Source organism: Bicyclus anynana, chromosome 19 (genome assembly GCF_947172395.1).
Source record: "Bicyclus anynana chromosome 19, ilBicAnyn1.1, whole genome shotgun sequence".
NCBI classification, from domain to species: domain Eukaryota; kingdom Metazoa; phylum Arthropoda; class Insecta; order Lepidoptera; family Nymphalidae; genus Bicyclus; species Bicyclus anynana.
In genome coordinates, this window is record NC_069101.1 from 4,151,645 (window position 1) to 4,169,291 (window position 17,647).

General features: G+C 39.8%; 1 protein-coding gene across 2 annotated transcripts in view; it reads left to right on the forward strand.

The window, feature by feature from the left end:
* Nucleotides 1-17,647, forward strand: part of LOC112051889 (reversion-inducing cysteine-rich protein with Kazal motifs) — a 73,061-nt gene that overhangs the window by 54,302 nt on the left and 1,112 nt on the right. The window contains exons 4-17 of one of the 2 annotated variants that reach the window (XM_052887539.1): nucleotides 4,760-4,843; nucleotides 6,415-6,451; nucleotides 7,931-8,113; nucleotides 8,982-9,161; nucleotides 10,678-10,904; nucleotides 11,288-11,420; nucleotides 11,849-11,990; nucleotides 12,690-12,801; nucleotides 13,202-13,361; nucleotides 14,164-14,316; nucleotides 14,579-14,758; nucleotides 15,344-15,518; nucleotides 16,129-16,274; nucleotides 17,300-17,439. In XM_052887539.1, coding sequence (XP_052743499.1) covers nucleotides 4,760-4,843; nucleotides 6,415-6,451; nucleotides 7,931-8,113; nucleotides 8,982-9,161; nucleotides 10,678-10,904; nucleotides 11,288-11,420; nucleotides 11,849-11,990; nucleotides 12,690-12,801; nucleotides 13,202-13,361; nucleotides 14,164-14,316; nucleotides 14,579-14,758; nucleotides 15,344-15,518; nucleotides 16,129-16,274; nucleotides 17,300-17,439 — 2,052 coding nt within the window. Of the gene's footprint in view, nucleotides 1-4,759; nucleotides 4,844-6,414; nucleotides 6,452-7,930; nucleotides 8,114-8,981; nucleotides 9,162-9,910; nucleotides 10,080-10,677; nucleotides 10,905-11,287; nucleotides 11,421-11,848; nucleotides 11,991-12,689; nucleotides 12,802-13,201; nucleotides 13,362-14,163; nucleotides 14,317-14,578; nucleotides 14,759-15,343; nucleotides 15,519-16,128; nucleotides 16,275-17,299; nucleotides 17,440-17,647 lie in introns of those variants that run through there. The other variant, XM_052887538.1, reaches the window with a different exon arrangement.

A 17,647-nucleotide genomic window follows, 5' to 3' on the forward strand; every position in this document is an offset into this window, starting at 1 on the left:
GATTGCATAATTAAGAGCATTATCAGTTATGATCGTTATCTAATGCACACACACTGGTCTTGTTTTTATTCCAGATAAATTACTGTAGGGGACTCATAAATATCTTAACTAGTAGACTAGTTTTTGATCTGTAAACAAATTAAAGTAAAAATTGGATATACTATAATACTTATGTATACTTTATGTAATTACCTACTAATAAAAAATTAATACTGTAAAGAAAGTTTCTTGTCGGATCCTACCAGAATCTATTTTCCAAACCGTTGGTAGAGTCGCTATCAATAGTCAAAACTCTACTTTCCATGAATTTTAATTTGAACTCGACTAACTCACTATTACAAAACATGAAGTACAATTAAATGCCGTTTCTGTTTTTGCGAGGTTTATTTATTAAATTGGGACGTCTGTAGACGTTTTAAGTCTATTCATATAGTTTAATAACCGCATGGCGTCGATTCATCCTAATAGAGGATCTATATTTATGTAGTGATCCGATCTTAATATTGCATGTATTTAATGTAAGCTCGCATACCTATTCAATGTAACACTTGACATGTTTAATACATTAACGTATGTCTATAATGTGCAATTTGAATGAGATGTGTGATTGTATTGTTTATCTTGCTCACGGGTTTCCTGTATGAATTGAAATAGAATAGACACAGTTGACGGCCTCCGTGGCGCAGTGGTATGCGCGGTGGATTTACAAAACGGAGGTCCTGGGTTCGATTCCCGGCTGGGCAGATTGAGATTTTCTTAATTGGTCCAGGTCTGGCTGGTGGGAGGCTTCGGCCGTGGCTAGTTACCACCCTACCGGCAGAGACGTACCGCCAAGCGATTTAGCGTTCCGGTACGATGCCGTGTAGTAACCGAAAGGGGTGTGGATTTTCGTCCTCCTCCTAACTCATATCTATCTTAGACTGCATCATCACTTACCATCAGGTGAGATTGTAGTCAAGGGCTAACTTGTAAATAATAAAAAAAAGAAGTTAATTAAAATATTAGTTACACGCTTCTATGGATTTTTCCGCGTTCTATCATGTATACATAGATATCTATAGGTCGTACTTACTTTGTTAGGATTGGGAATTACTCATAGTCATACTCATTCTAACTCTTTTTCAACTGAACAACATATAGAACCGTTTAACCAACAATGTCTTAAACAAAATACTTGCAGATAAAATTAAATTAAATTTGAGATTAACTATAAAGTTTCATATAATTGAGTTGCATGTCTTTTGACGTTGGCAAGAAGAAAGGGCTATTTTGTACTGAATTTGTAGTTTCAGTTGTTTGTGTGGATTTTAAAAACAATGAAAGACCACGTGTTCTTCTAATAATATTCATTTGACTAAATAAATGCGCTAATTTTAAAACTTTTCGCAACAAAATCATGCCAAAACGGATATGGATGTTTGGCACACAGATAAATTATATCTGGAAAAAGCATAAATACTTATATAATTCATCACTCATTATTATCAACCCATATTCGGCTCACTGCTGAGCTCGAGTCTCCTCTCAGACTGCGAGGGGTTAACAACCCACATTTGGCTCACTGTAGAGCACGAGTCTCATCTCAGAAAGAAATAACTTCCTGACGCTCATTATGATGGAAAAATCACTTTTTCCATCATAATGAGCGTCCGCAAAGTATCTACCGACGCATGCTTCTAAATGCGTAAATTCAATCTTCAAATTGGCTCATACAAACAAATACCAAAATATAAAACAAAGTTGAATGTGAAATAAAGGAAGCGAAGTAAGTACATTCCCAGACATTTTTGTTGACGATGCGACGACGTTTCTCTCGTGAGAGATTTCGAAGTCATTAATCAAGTATGTGGGTCGCTCCTAGATAACCTTATTAACACAAGATAGCGATAAAAACAACTAACTTACTTCACCATACGCATAGGGATGCAAACATCGTAAAACATCGATTTATCGATACTTCCTGACTCTTTTTCGTATTTTGTTTTGACGTTGGTCGTTGTGTATAATTCCGTTGATGCTGGTACTTGCTGAAGTCACACCAGCCAGCTGAATTCGATACAGAAGCTGTTAAACCTTCTAGCTTAACCGGCCACTCTGGTCACGCCTCATGGAGTGTAGCTAGAGACCCAATGTAGGCTGCGAGTTGTTCTGATACTCCGCAATATGTAAGCATCTAATGTATCGATACATTGAATTTATAAAAAAACATCATTATACATAATGCTATGTATCGCTTCATAAGAAGGCTCAGAGTCACACAGCGGGCGATGGAACGAGCGTTAGGAGTGTCTCTGCGTGATCGAATCAACCAAAGTCACCGACATAGCTCAACGAGTTACGAAGCCGAAGTAGCAATGGGCGATGGACGTAGGGGTCCCAAAGTGCTGGAATGACGACCCCATACTAGTAAGAGCAGAGTTGATCGACTCCCCACAAGTGGACTGACGATATCAAGCGAGTCGCAGGGATTCGTTGGATGCAGGTGGCTCAGTATCGTGATGTTTGGAAGTCCCTACAAAAAGCCAATGTCCTGCAGTGGATCCATCGGCTGATATGATGTTGATTATGATGTATCGCTTAGAAAATATCGATGTACCGATAGCAAGTAAGATTTGTGAATTTTGAGAGTTATAAGCAACAGTAAAAATATGAAATGTCATAAAGTTGGTGATTTGTATACAAAGTTGAATGCAAATAGATAGAAATTCCAAGTTCACTTTATAGTTGTACCGAAGTTAGCACCGTGTTGTAGGCGATATATATAGGTACCATTAGAACTTTGAAGTATAATGACATCGCTTAGAAAAACATCGATACTTCGATGGTTTTTAATAATGAATGAAGTTATACTTTTTATCGATGTTTGTTTCACAATCGATGTATAGTGTGCATCCCTACATACGCATTGCTGGGTGTTATTTAATCACAATGTAATATGCACTGAGTCATTTCAAGAGGATACGTTTAATGTGCATTGAATAATGACTAGCAATTATGTATGGATAGGATACGCTTGCGAGATTTATTTTGATAAAGTACTAAACGCCTATATGCTTACTTGGAAGGACATCCTTGAAAGGACACGAATATTATGTAGCTCAGTCGCTTTGCTGTTTCACCTGCGTAGTTCCCGTTCCCGTGGAAATACGGGAATAAAATATAGCTTAAACTACTCGCTGATAATCGCTTTCTATTGGTGAAAGATTTTTTTTAAATCGGTCAATTCGTTTTTTAGTTAAATCATAACAAACAAAGTAGCAAAAATCAAAATCGCTTTATAATATTAGTGTAAACATGAAATTAGAGGCCAGGGCTAAAAATTAACCTTTTCTTTCATCCAAGATTTTTTTATAGTAATTTTTCTCAGCGTGGAGTTGGAAAGTTGGTGGAGTTACACCGCTTGGAGCCGTGATAGCCCAGTGGATATGACCTCCGCCTCCGATTCCGAAGGGTGTGGGTTCGAATCCGGTCCGGGGCGTGCACCTCCAACTTTTCAAGTTGTGCGCATTTTTAGAAATTAAATATCACGTGCCTCAAACGTTGAAGGAAACCAGCATACCATAGAATTTTCTTAATTCTCTGCGTGTGTGAAGTCTGCCAATCCGCAATGGGCCAGCGTGGTGGACTATTGACCTAACCCAATATGAGAGGAGACTCGAGCTTAGCAGTGAGCCGAATATGGGTTGATAACGACGAAACTAAGCCCGCCATTGGAGTAGGATGGTGTCAGACTCTCCATAAGAACAGAGGCAAGGCATTAATTACTCAACTCTTTTTTTTTCTCGCGATATTAGTAGGCAGTAATCAGATATTTTAAAAGGGACAAACGGTAGACGGTCGTCAATTAATTTCATTACCTCTAATGCTACTAATAAAGAGCAGAGAACATGTGTTTATTTCGATCTACGCTCTCGTCGAGTTAGTTTTATTACATCTCCGATGTCTGGTTAGTGATTTATTGGTTGTGGCCTATTTGTAGGGTATTTGATGTTGATTATGATTGTTTCGTAAGAGGGCCATGTGGATCGTTGCTTGTACAAATTAGGTTACAATTTTCGCATAGCTATTAGGCATTTATTATATTATACTCAGAGGCACAATTATCCGCACTCTTTATTATGACGCGATTAACGTGGGCGGATAATTATGCCTATGAGTATATTTGTAATTTTAACATAACTAAGGTATACTAAGAACAAAGTTTGCTATGATTAAATATTACGTGTTTGTTTTAATTAAATATTAAAAAAAGCAATTTTAAAATAATTAACCTAAATAATAAAAAAAAATACAAAAAGTTAACCTTTAATCCTTAGTGTAGTGATAAATAAAAGACCCATTTTTATCACCATGAAAATTAACACAACTTTTTTTTACAAGTTTATTCTTTACAAGTTAGCCCTTGACTACAATCTCACCTGATGGTAAGTGATGATGCAATCTAAAATGAAATCGGGCTAACTTGTTAGGAGGAGGATGAAATCCACACCCCTTTCGGTTTTTACACGACGTCGTACCGAACGCAAAATCATTTGGCGGTACGTCTTTGCCAGTAGCGTGGTAACTAACTAGCCACGACCAAAGCCTTCCACCAGCCAAACTACTCGTAGTTTATTTTTAAGAAGTTAGTAAAGTATTATAAGCATAGTTAGCTAACTATGCTTATAATACTTTACAAATTTCATTAACATTTTTAATTCAGTGTCGCATTTTTCCGCGCTTCGTAATGAAAATAAAATGTAACGTTTCTTTGTTCTAGATGTCCCTCGTGGAAATAGCCTCTGACTCTGCTATGCGGGAAGAGAGAATACAAAATATTTACAAGTTTTGTATACCGAATTTGGTAAGAGATTTTTTGATTTTTTGTTTCGTTTTTTCCAGACAGTATAGCATACAAGTTTTTCGTAGTATCTATTTACTCAAAGCCAAGTTTCATTTGAATTTATCCAGTAGTATCAGAGTAAATGTATTTTTTAAACAATTCTTGATATTTAACTTTTTCGTGTTTTTTTTACTGCTATTAGCTATTAGTGTCAATCATAACAATTCGTAGATTAAATTAGCACTAGTAACAAGATATTCTTAATCTTAATATTTAAATGGGAAAGGTCATCACGAAATCCCAACTGCTTGACGTACAAAGATGAAATTTGGCAGGGAGGTAGTTTATAGAAAGTAGAGGTCCGCTAAGAACGGATTTTGCGAGAGGGCCGGATTAAGGAGGTCTAAGGGCGGACAAAGTCGCGGGCGTCTACTAGTAAAACATGTACTTAATAAAGTTGCTGTAAAGCATATTTTTATGTTTAGTCCATTTACTCGATATTGCAAAGGTATAAGAAAATTAGACTTTTAAATCTTCTGGCAACATCCAGAATCATATTATGCATGATCTTCTAAGTTCAAAACTGTGAATCTCAGACCAATTATAGAAGGACTTGTTTTTATAATCGCATTAGATCATTGACCATATACTTTGACAGAAAGTAACGTCTAGCAAGACAGGTCCTATACAATAATTGGTCTGAGCTGTGAATAGAATGCGATCCTCATTTCACGCACACTCAACTCTTCAGAGCGCCTGGTCTAAAAGGAACAAAAACCCCAATGCAATTCTTTACCCATTTAACAATTTCATCCTATTTCCTATACTGGATTGATTCTTAATAGGGATGATGACAGTTTTTTAAATTGTATATAAATTAAGAGTATACTAATAGTAAAGCAATTTTGTAAAAGTAACAGGGTATCTGCGATCATTACTTTCGGAGCTACAGGGATTTAAAGGGTCAGATTTGCGGCGCTGCCGCGGATCCCTGAAAAACGCCCCATACAAAATGGCACGATTTAGTGACGTCGTTGGCTCGCTGATCGTTAGGTTTGTATGGGCGTTGAAACAAAATTACTAATATCTTTGTTATTTGTGCGTTTATGTTTATAGTTCATTTATTAATAAATGTCACATTTAATGTAAGGAAGCTAAAACTGTATGAATTTTCATCTAATTACGATGAAAAAAATTTAATAGATTTTGAAATTTTATAATCTTATTTATTTTGCAAATATCCAGACAATCTTTGCTTTTTATGTATAAATTAGTTAACATTGACCTTATTTACCTGAATGTATCATAAAAATCAATATATTCAAACCTAGTCATCATCCCCATTCTCATATCGAGTAAGATGATATTCATTCATCCATTTACAAATGGTGGCATTTACTAAAAGCCTTCCTTTGCGTCGTCAATAAACCGCCTTTCGTCATTGTATTGTAATTGGGGGGGTTTTGTGACCGTCTTTGATTACGGCCATATTGAATTACATCCAAATAATAGATAGAGAAATCATTTAACAAAGACACGCCGAAGTAAAGCTTTGTTTTCTTCCAATAATGCGTATCGTTTTATCTTTACAGATAGAGTTCTGGATTTGTATGAACCAAACTATTCAAGGTAAGTACGGTAATTGTTGTATTTATCATCATCATCATTATCAACCCATATTCAGCTCACTGCTGAGCTCGAGTCTCCTCTGAGAATGAGAGGGGTTAGGCCAATAGTCCACCACGCTGGCCCAATGCGGATTGGCAGACTACACATACGCAGAGAATTAAGAAAATTCTGTGGCATGCAGGTTTCCACACGATGTTTTTCCTTCACCGTTTGAGACACGTGATATTTGATATTTTTTTTAAATGCACACAACTGAAAAGTTGGAGGTGCATGCCCCGGACAGGATTCGAACCCATAGACTCCGGAATAGGAGGCAGAGGTCGTATCCACTGGGCATAACGGCACAGGTTGTATTTATAGTGTTGTTTAATTTGTAATTTTCAAATTGGACTATGAAATAACTGTGTTTTAGACGAGCATAGAAACTTTGGCAGAGTGACACCCGAGGGCTAGATGAATAAGGGAGTAATGGATCGACTCTTTAATAGTCTAAGGTCCGTGTTAGAAACGACCTTCACCCATTTTTTTAATGGATGATAAGTGTTTTACTTATATCAAATTTAGCACGATATAAAATGTATTGGGAGTAGGTTGCCTTAAAAACTCCTGGCCAAACTAAAATAACTAATAATGGTTAATTAATGGTTAATGGTTAGTTAATGGTTAACAATAGTTTTAGGCAATACTCGCAATACATTTTTTTACGTACTAAATTTGATTAGAAAATACTTTTCTTCCATTAATCAGATAGGTGAAGGTCGTTTATAATATGGATCTTCTACTATAAAGGATTGCTGGTACATGGTTTAAACTCTAGAACACGTCTGCTCCAACGGATATATTTTGTTTTGCAATAAATATGGCTCGTCCACTGCCACTCAATAGCTCAACGGTAAAGCTGCCGGACCGAGGGGAGGTTCCCCGCCCGCTGGACTATTGTCGTCGTCGTCGTCAACCCATATTCGGCTCACTGCTGAGCTCGAGTCTCCTCTCGGAATGAGAGGGATTAGGCCAATAGTCCACCACGCTGGCCCAATGCGGATTGGCAGACTTCACACACGCAGAGAATTAAGATAATTCTTTGGTATGTAGGTTTCCTCACGATGTTTTTCCTTCACCGATTGAGACACGTGATATTTAATTTCCTTAAAATGCACACAACTGAAAAGTTGGAGGTGCATGGCCCGGACCGGATTCGAACCCACACCCTCCGGAATCGGAGGCAGAGGTCATATCCACTGGGCTATCACAGCTCTATTGTCGTACCAACTCCTAATACAGTATTTCCCGACTCCCGACAGTCTTGGAAGGGAATGGCAATATTGGTCATATTTAAGAAAAAAAGATGGCAATTTTTTTTTAAACTCTAGTTTGCTAATCCTTTGGGCTATGTCGATTGCTTTTGTTTTTCTATAGATTTCCTTTCATTTTGTCTTGGAGAGGCTTTTAGGGCGTTTTTCATATAATCATTGTTTCCAGAGGTGGTGTCCGGGTCTGGGTGGTGGGGCAGGGCGTGCTGCTCGCTGGGCCACTCGCCGCGCTGTCGGCGCGCGTGTGCCACCGCCGCCGACAGCGCGGCTCTGTCCGAGCCTTGCCGCCGGTCCGACGAGATCGCCTTCTTCGACTGCGTGCAGAGGCAGCAGGAAGCGCAGTGGTGCTGCTGTGAGTATGGATCTTCTACTGTATACCTACCCGTAATTTGGTGCCCAAGGTAATGCTGGATACCAAGGTGTTCGCGCAAAGCTAACGCTTCCCATCTCACTCCTATACAGCAACGCATCCTAGTCTCAAAGGAGACGTCCTTAGAGAGTCGTTCCGCCCATCTACTTGCTTCTGCCTTCGTGCCCCATCAGGCGATGCTTCTGCGCTCGCCTAAACGCCCGGTGACGCCGCTGAGGTCCCATAAGGAGCCTACGGCACTTACACAATCAGAAAAAAAAGCATCCTATAAATACCTACCTCTCTGTCCCGCATGAATTCCCGTTACTTCCTTCGCACCGCTGGACTCCTATGCAAATTAATTAATCTATATATCGCTACGTTTTGCGCGCGCGCCGCGACCATTTGGTAATTCGCATAAAAGTTACCAATACTCACCAAAACTTGGCTGTGATTGTGAAAAGTGAAGATACGAAGCAGTTTACAGTAAGTCCCTTTACTCCTTTCCCTAGCAAAGCCAAACGCGAACACAAGGTATTAAAGGCCGACGTGATACACGATTCTATTTCTACAATCGCTGACGCTTTGAAAATTAAAATGTATGGGGATGACATTAGTTTTTGTATATAAGTCACGTGATCACAGTGCTAAAATTTATCTCTGAATTATTACATAGCGGTTAGTGTGCTCGACTGGTGACAAGAGTATTTTTGCGCAAATAATCAGCCTGGCTGTCCTGTGTCCAACGCAGAAATACAGCCAGTATTCTTGCCACTATTCTACGTGGGTATCATTTGTACTTAAAACTATTAGGTAAGTTAGCAAGTTTCTTATACTATTCCTTCCTCAGTAATAATAAATCTTTATACAGCTCAAACACAATCGCTAAGCTGTCACGAAGCCTGCCAGCGCGCGGTGTGGCGAGTGGGTCAGACGCGCGCAGACAGCGGCGTGCGGGAGAAGGCCATGGAGCTGTGCGAGCAGTCGCCGCCGTTGCTGCATTGTCTGCGAGACCTTACTGCGTCCACTGTTCACACTGACACATCGAAATGTGAGTCAAACACAATCGCTAAGCTGTCACGAAGCTTGCCAGCGCGCGGTGTGGCGAGTGGGTCAGACGCGCGCAGACAGCGGCGTGCGGGAGAAGGCCATGGAGCTGTGCGAGCAGTCGCCGCCGTTGCTGCATTGTCTGCGAGACCTTACTGCGTCCACTGTTCACACTGACACATCGAAATGTGAGTCAAACACAATCGCTAAGCTGTCACGAAGCCTGCCAGCGCGCGGTGTGGCGAGTGGGTCAGACGCGCGCAGACAGCGGCGTGCGGGAGAAGGCCATGGAGCTGTGCGAGCAATCGCCGCCGTTGCTGCATTGTCTGCGAGACCTTACTGCGTCCACTGTTCACACTGACACATCAAAATGTGAGTCAAACACAATCGCTAAGCTGTCACGAAGCTTGCCAGCGCGCGGTGTGGCGAGTGGGTCAGACGCGCGCAGACAGCGGCGTGCGGGAGAAGGCCATGGAGCTGTGCGAGCAGTCGCCGCCGTTGCTGCATTGTCTGCGAGACCTTACTGCGTCCACTGTTCACACTGACACATCGAAATGTGAGTCAAACACAATCGCTAAGCTGTCACGAAGCTTGCCAGCGCGCGGTGTGACGAGTGGGTCAGACGCGCGCAGACAGCGGCGTGCGGGAGAAGGCCATGGAGCTGTGCGAGCAGTCGCCGCCGTTGCTGCATTGTCTGCGAGACCTTACTGCGTCCACTGTTCACACTGACACATCGAAATGTGAGTCAAACACAATCGCTAAGCTGTCACGAAGCCTGCCAGCGCGCGGTGTGGCGAGTGGGGCAGACGCGCAGACAGCGGCGTGCGGGAGAAGGTCATGGAGCTGTGCGAGCAGTCGCCGCCGTTGCTGCATTGTCTGCGAGACCTTACTGCGTCCACTGTTCACACTGACACATCGAAATGTGAGTATTATATGTGTAATTGTGATAAAAGCCTATTCGTCTTTTTAAAGTAGGTAGCTACTACGAAAGAAAGATAGTAGAAAGAGACTACGTTAGGGCCACATTTGATCTAAACACCTTCTAATTATACAGGGGGTAACTAACCTGCTGCTGATTGAAATTAAGCGAAAAGGCATAAATTTTATTTAAGGTGGCATAGATCAGCTGAAGTCGGTGTAAAGACAACAAAAAATAAAGTTTTATAGGCCATTACTAAGATTTTTCTTGAAAATAATATCTCAATAGCCTGCAGCGGTTGGGAAATCGGTGGTGCTCCAGAGCACGCAAAGCCGGTCTTGCGCCTTATTTCTCTCCAGTCGTATCAATCAGTCGTCACATCAGTCTATGAGAGATAGGTACAGTGCTCGCCACGGATCTTTATATTCGTACAGATGCGCAGTGCCCGCCACCAGATATAATATAATGCACTAGTCCTTATGTAAATCACACACTTGTGTTCTGTAAATCCTGTGTAAATGGCTGTACTCCACATGATATTGTTAACCCTGTGGCTCAATTTGGTTTGGACAGACATTAATTTAAAAGCATTCCATTTCAGATCTACCATGCTGCCACGAATCTCCAAGTCAAGAATGCAGAAGCACCTGCGAGACGGTACTCCGACGTACTGGCGAGTCTCAAGAGATAGCTGAAGCGCTGTCTCTAGAGTGTGGGGCTCCCGCATTGCATGACAACATGTGGCAGTGTTTCCTCAGGAAGGATGCGCCGCCTGAAACTAAGGACGTGATCCCGCATGATGTTGCTAAGCTGCATTGTTGTCAAAAGGTATGAAAAACTTTTTTTTTAATTCTTTGACAAGTTAGCCTTTGACTGCGATCACACCTGATGTTATGTGATGACTGCATGTCTGAAAAGCATGTCTGAAAAGCGGGCTTGTTTTCGTCTAAGCTACTAAGCCGATTTTGGTCTCCGTTAATAAATAAAAGGAGCGTTGCCTCTATATAATGAAGAGGTAAAGTTTGTATTGTAGGTAATCTCTGGATCAGCAAACCGATTGTGAAAATTCTTTTACCACTAGAAAACCACGTTATTCGTGAGTATCAAAAGCTATACTCGTATTTTATTCTCATATTCTGACTGAACTGAGAACTCCGCAGGTTAAGCCGCGGGACGTGGGCTAATATGATATAAATATATTTTTTTTTCAGGGAGTAACAATAAATTGCCGTAGACTATGTTTCAATACGTTCAACAATGGCTGGCAACTAAATTGGCAGAAATTTTATACAGAATGCCTCGGTGATCCACAGGAAATGGAAATGGCTGAATGTATAGAAGAAGGTATGGAATTTTATAAATTACCTAATTGTAAATAGTTTCAGTTAATTTTATATTAACGAGTTAAGATTAAACGAGTAGATAAGACTCGTATAAGATACATTTTGAAAAACAAACTTACATAAATTTGACATTGCCACTTCAGCTTCGCAACTAGTTAAACTGTGTTGACTGTGGTTCTTCTGCGGATCTCCTCATTTCTGATTCGATCACGCAGAGACACTCTGAGCATAGCTCGTTCTATCGCCCGTTGTGTGACTCTGAGCCTTCTTATGAGGTCCATAGTTAGCCACCACACCATAAGTCACATAACCATAGGTTCAGGTCATCGATTCTAATCTATCTTCCCAGATTTCATCCACAGATATTTCTACTTGTAACAGAGCAAATTATATTAAAGATTTTAAAAAATATCTTGTTTCCAATTACAGTGGAAGCACCGTGCACTCTCGGTTGTTCAGGATTAACATATTGCAGTCAAATGAACAACAGACCTACAAGCTTGTTCCGGTCATGTTCATCTCAGGCCGACCTTGACGCACATTCCGCTGTAGCAGAGCAAAAAGGTAGCGGGTAAGTTGCATTTATATTAAAAACAAATAAATATCACTCCAAAGACAAATAATATTTAGTTTGCCGGTGAGATTGTCGCCAGTTTTTTTAGTCACCGGGTCAGAACAGTTTGTGGCACTATGCTTATCACAACGACAACAAGCAAAATAAAGACTAGATCGTATAGAAGAAGCCGCATCACCTAAAATTTAACTACAAATAAAACAAACTACCTACTCGTCACCATTAGATACTTTGGCAACGATTTCAAAACTAATAGAACGTCTTTTACAGTTTATAAATAGGAATGCGTTGTCATCGACAAGAATTAGTCATCTAATCTTTTTTTAACGATTGTAATCAACAATTCACCATTGACATTATCAGCTTATTTTAATGGTCCACTTCAGGGTGCATGCCATCTTGCTCATATGTAGGTATAGGTTATGAGATTTGTCGCTTAGTTACTCACCACGCTCCCAATGCCGCCAATGCGGATACCCAAAATTTGACTGTTTAACGATCACTGTGGGGTTTTAATGATATTGACCGGGACCGGCGACTTGTTTGAGTTGAGCAACCAAATTCTCGATTTCGCCTTAAATTGTTTGGAAGAAAGAAAATCCCAATATTTAAAAAATCCCCCACGGACTCAAACTCAGGTTAATTAATGGATGAATAAGGAGATATCGCTTAATACTTATAATTTACCGTTCACAGATATGTGACAGTAGCCGGACTTCAGCTACCGTTAAAGAATTCATCTCAATGCACGACTGATGTGTGGAAGAGTGTTGCCTGTGCGTTGAATGTTAAACCATGTACGGCGAAGGTAAGTATTGGGTTATTAATTAATGCTCTTCTCAAAATAAAGAAGTGAAACTAAAATGACTTAGTTTGACTTTGAATCAGTTTGAGTAAACTTAGCAACAGAGCAAAACTTCACAGGAGATGCTAGAAATATGTAGTAGAATGCGCTGCCCAGAAATAACGTCTGTCTGAGATATAGATGTAAAGTCTCATATACCTTTAATTATGCCGGTGACTATACCCACGATTCAGACGGAAGTCTCGTCTGAATAGTTGTTGCTGTCCCGTTTATTGCTTGGCTATACACAAACTTAACAAAATCGCCGGACAAGCTTTGGCATTAGGACATTTTACTGCGATTCTTATTATATTCAAAATCTATGAACTCCAAACTTTAACTTAATAAATATTTGTTATTCCAGGGTCACAGTAGTCTGCTTTGCATGGAGGATTGCATAAGATTGGTCTCGTCTTGCGTCGAATGGTCACGCGCTTCACTCTCTGCCACAGCGCTGTGTGCCAGACTTGCTCCGTCCAATGAAAATGCACCATGCGTCGCTTTGAGGGAATTTATGGCTCCTAGTAAGACTTGCATCTTATTGAATAGTTTTATACAAATACAATCCTTTATTTGCTGATACAGTTTACAAGGTCTTAACAAATAAATATAATCTGTTCTGTATCACGCCCGATTGGCATGCAAAATATTAGTTACATTTACAGTAAATATTATGTCATTCCAGAAATTACTTTTAATAATGAATAGAAGAACAATATTAATTAATTTGAAAAAAAGAAAATACAAATAAAAAAATAAATGAATCAAAAATCAATTTACATCATATTGTCAAAAGAATAAATAAACAATGCTCTTCATTAATGCACTTAGTCTTGGAATTTTTAAACGGTAAATTGATTCTTTCAAGAATTTGAGGATATTTGATATTTGTCTATTAATTTAATAATTCTTGTCTTGTCTTGTTCTTGTAATAATGTTTGTCTATTAATTTAATAAGTCCTGCAATATCACACATAAACTGTCTGTACCAACTCCAATCAAAGCTAAACCTTCACAAAAAATAGTTTAATTATCTAGATATTTCTTACAAGTGTTGTTTGAGGTATCAGTGTCTTTATTGCTATTCTCTGCAAAAAACTAAGGAATTCAAGTGGCAATACCACCGGAACCCGCTAAAAACCCCACGTTATGTTGTTCTTTTGTAGAGTCAACATTTCGAACTCTACAATAGGTTACAGTTAGAATCATTAGGTATATCAATTAGATGCTCAGGTTTCAGGGAATAGCAAAATAGATTAGATTAATTTCATTGTAAATGATGAATTTCTGCAAAGTAGCATCAAACATATTTTTTTCTGTTTGCAGGCATTGACCCACCTCTACTATCTGCTTTGGAAGTGGTCACATCTCCTTGCGCGGGATCTCCATGCAACGGAACCCAAGTTTGCGTCGTCAACAGGAATTGTCTTCAAGGAGGCTCATGTGCTAAATATACCTGCATCGATGGATGCCCATTAGGTAAATATGTACTCGTAGGCAATTTATCTATTTTTATTTTATGAACACCCATATTGAAGTTTTAGAATATCAGTATATTTTGTTTATAGTGACTAATATTTTTTTAACTCTGCATCCTTCGTCATTAGTTTGGAATCCGTGTACAAATTATTATCGGCCAGATCCTTTATTTTTTTTAACATTCTAACGGCTTTTTGGACTGTTATTTACTGATTGGACTCTTTTTTAACTTGTCAACATTATGCTTGTTTATTATTTTTAGGCGACGGAAGTTCCTATATAGTTCCAATTGGATCTTGGGTGAGGGTGCCCATGACTTGTGCTTCCCAGAAAGTTTGCATCAAGATCTGTCGGTGCAGCAATCGAGGCTTATCCCACTGTCAGCCATTGCCCAGCGTGACACTTGATAACTGCAGGCTACATGACAAAGTTGTTAAACATGGTAAGAATGTATTTGTCTCACTTCTATAGTATATTCTATTTTTACGACGGTTAGTCATATTACCACGTTTCTCAAATGCGAATTTGCTGGCTTAGGATTTGAGTCTGAATGATTACAATCTGTTGTTAATTTAAGTTAACAGACACACAGCTTAAAAATATTACAAAAGACCGGAAGAGTTTTCTACACATGACCGCCAAACTTCATCTGGTAGAAGGCACCTAATGATGATGTTAATTTGATTTTAGACGTCATTAACTTCCCAATACCAGGCTGCTACTGAAAAATTCTTGGAATAAAGTTAAACAAGAATATTTCAGGGCATGATCCGTAATCGAATGTGCTAACAATGCATTGGACGCAGTGGCGTACTCTTTGCAAAAATGCTATAACTACCTTGAGGAATCGATAGAAAATTGGGTTAGAAAATCAATCATCTTTCATCTTTTAAAGTTTGCACGTGTAGTGCCTGCCCTATTTAAAAATCAGTGGCGTGCATTGATTAGACGAGGCAATTCCTTATTCATTTATTAGCATAGTTTCTTCTACATTTTGATAGGAAGGTATATCTTTTTCATGTTGAAGGTGAGAAATACTACATGGAGTGCAACGAGTGCGTATGTGTGGCTGGCGAGCGCGTGTGTTCGCGCCGGGCGTGCGGACACGCGGCGCTGCTGTCGGGGCTGCCGTGCAACTGTCCGCCGCACCACCTGCCCGTGCACTCGCCCGGCAGACTGTACCCGAACGCCTGCCTCGCCAAGTTAGTATCAATGTTCTAACTGCCTCATTGGTGGTCAGCCACGGGATCAATGAGGGTAGTACGAGGGTAGTGGTAGTTGGCCACGCGAAGCTTGTCAATTACTACATTTACTTACCTGTCTTGTCTCTATTGACGATTGTAAGAGTCAGGACTTCAAATCTTGCAACTGCTTCCCCTTTCTACCATAGTAAATCGCCACCGTACATCGGTTGTATTCGCATACGTACGTGGTTGAACCACGATCACCAGTGCTCAATCATTCTGTTATCGAAAGTAAATTTTATAACATTAGAGGTGACATAACCTAATATATCCATATTAGGCTTTCTGAACTTTTTTGACGGCCTCCGGTTTTACAAGAATTTACAAGACGGAGGTCCTGGGTCGATCCCCTGCTGGGCCGATTGAGGTTTTCTTAATTGGTCCAAGTCTGGCTGGTGCAAGACTTCAGCCGTGGCTAATACCATGTCCACCCTACCGGCAAAGACGTACTGCCAAGCGATTTAGATTTTCATCATCCTCCTAACAAGCTCTGCTTCCATCTTAGATTGCATCATCACTTACATCAGGTGAGATTGTAGTCAAAGGCTAATGTAAACTTGTTGTACAGATGTGCAGGAGCAACGGATGGTGACATCGACTTTGGGTCTCGAGGAGCGTGTGCGGGCGCAGCTTGCGGACGACACCACGCGTGCCTACCAGCGCGCTCGGTTTGTCTGTCGCGACTACAAACTGCCTGTCCACAGTATAAATGCGGTTAGTTTTACTGAAAATGATTCTAAATCTTTAATTTATATTGTTATCTCCATCTTTACTAATATTATAAAGCTGAAGAGTTTGTTTGTTTGCTTGAACGTGCAAATCTTAGGAATTACTGGTCCGATTTAAAAAGTTCTTTCAGTGCTAGATAGCCCATTTATTGAGGAAGGCTATTTGTCCCCGTATTCCTACGTCATATGCTTACATAACTTAGTTCCTCAGGTCAACGTTGTATTGGTTGGTGGGCATTCATCTTTAATATAATCTGTCTATGCTAGTCTTGATTTTATTGCCGAGGACGGAATTGAAGCAAACATAACGGAAGTGTACGTCATTGTAATGAACGTTATGTACAAACTGAATCTAAGGATTAAGGCAGAAACGTTGTGCTTCCTTCGGGGATTTTTGCGCATGTTTGTTTGCTTGAACTACTGGTCTGATTTGAAAAGTTCTTTCAGTGCTAAATAGCCCATTTATTGAGGAAGGCTAAATATTATCCCCGTATTCCTACGTCATATGCTTACATAACTTGGTTCCTCAGGTCAACGTTGTATTGGTTGGAGGGCATTCATCTTTAATATAATCTGACTAAGCTAGTCTTGATTTTATTGCCGAGAACGGAATTGAAGCTGTTTGCTTCAATCGGAAGTGCATTGTAATGAACGTTGTGTACAAACAGAATCTAAGGCAGAGACTTTGTGCTTCCTTCGGAGATTTTTGCGCATTTTTAAGGATTCCCGGAGTTATCAGTATCTACAGGTTTCGTGCACAACCAGGCGAAATTAGTTTTGAAGTTTATTTGACCCTTTGCTTTTCGACATACATTATCTACATTCTATACTTATTTATTATTAGCCTAGCCTAATAATAAATAAGTATAGATGTACAAGATCAAGGTCTACTTACGTTAAACATAATCATCGAATAATTTAACGTTTTAGGATACCTACTTGTCTATTCAAATTCCATCTTCCCTTCTTCTTTTCAATATATTGATCAATTATACACTGTTCTCATTGCAGTGAACATGACCGCATGCAGTGCACAACCAACTGTACCAGTTTGTGACACAGATGGACGCACACATTCAAACCCTTGCCATCTTGTCATGAGTGGAAGAAAACTCGCTTATTGGGGACAATGTTTGCGAGGTTGTTCTTCGGTGAGTAATACTAACTAATTTCATAAGAAATCAAAGTGTCTCAGTATATTAAAGAAAATGTACAGATAACTTTTGAAATAAAGATATATTGAGCTGAAAAATCTTGTAGCATATCAAACAAAAACGTTCTTATTAATTTATTTTTGTTCAAGACTAAACGATTATTAATATTTTGCATGCCGATCGGGCGTGATACAGAACAGATTAT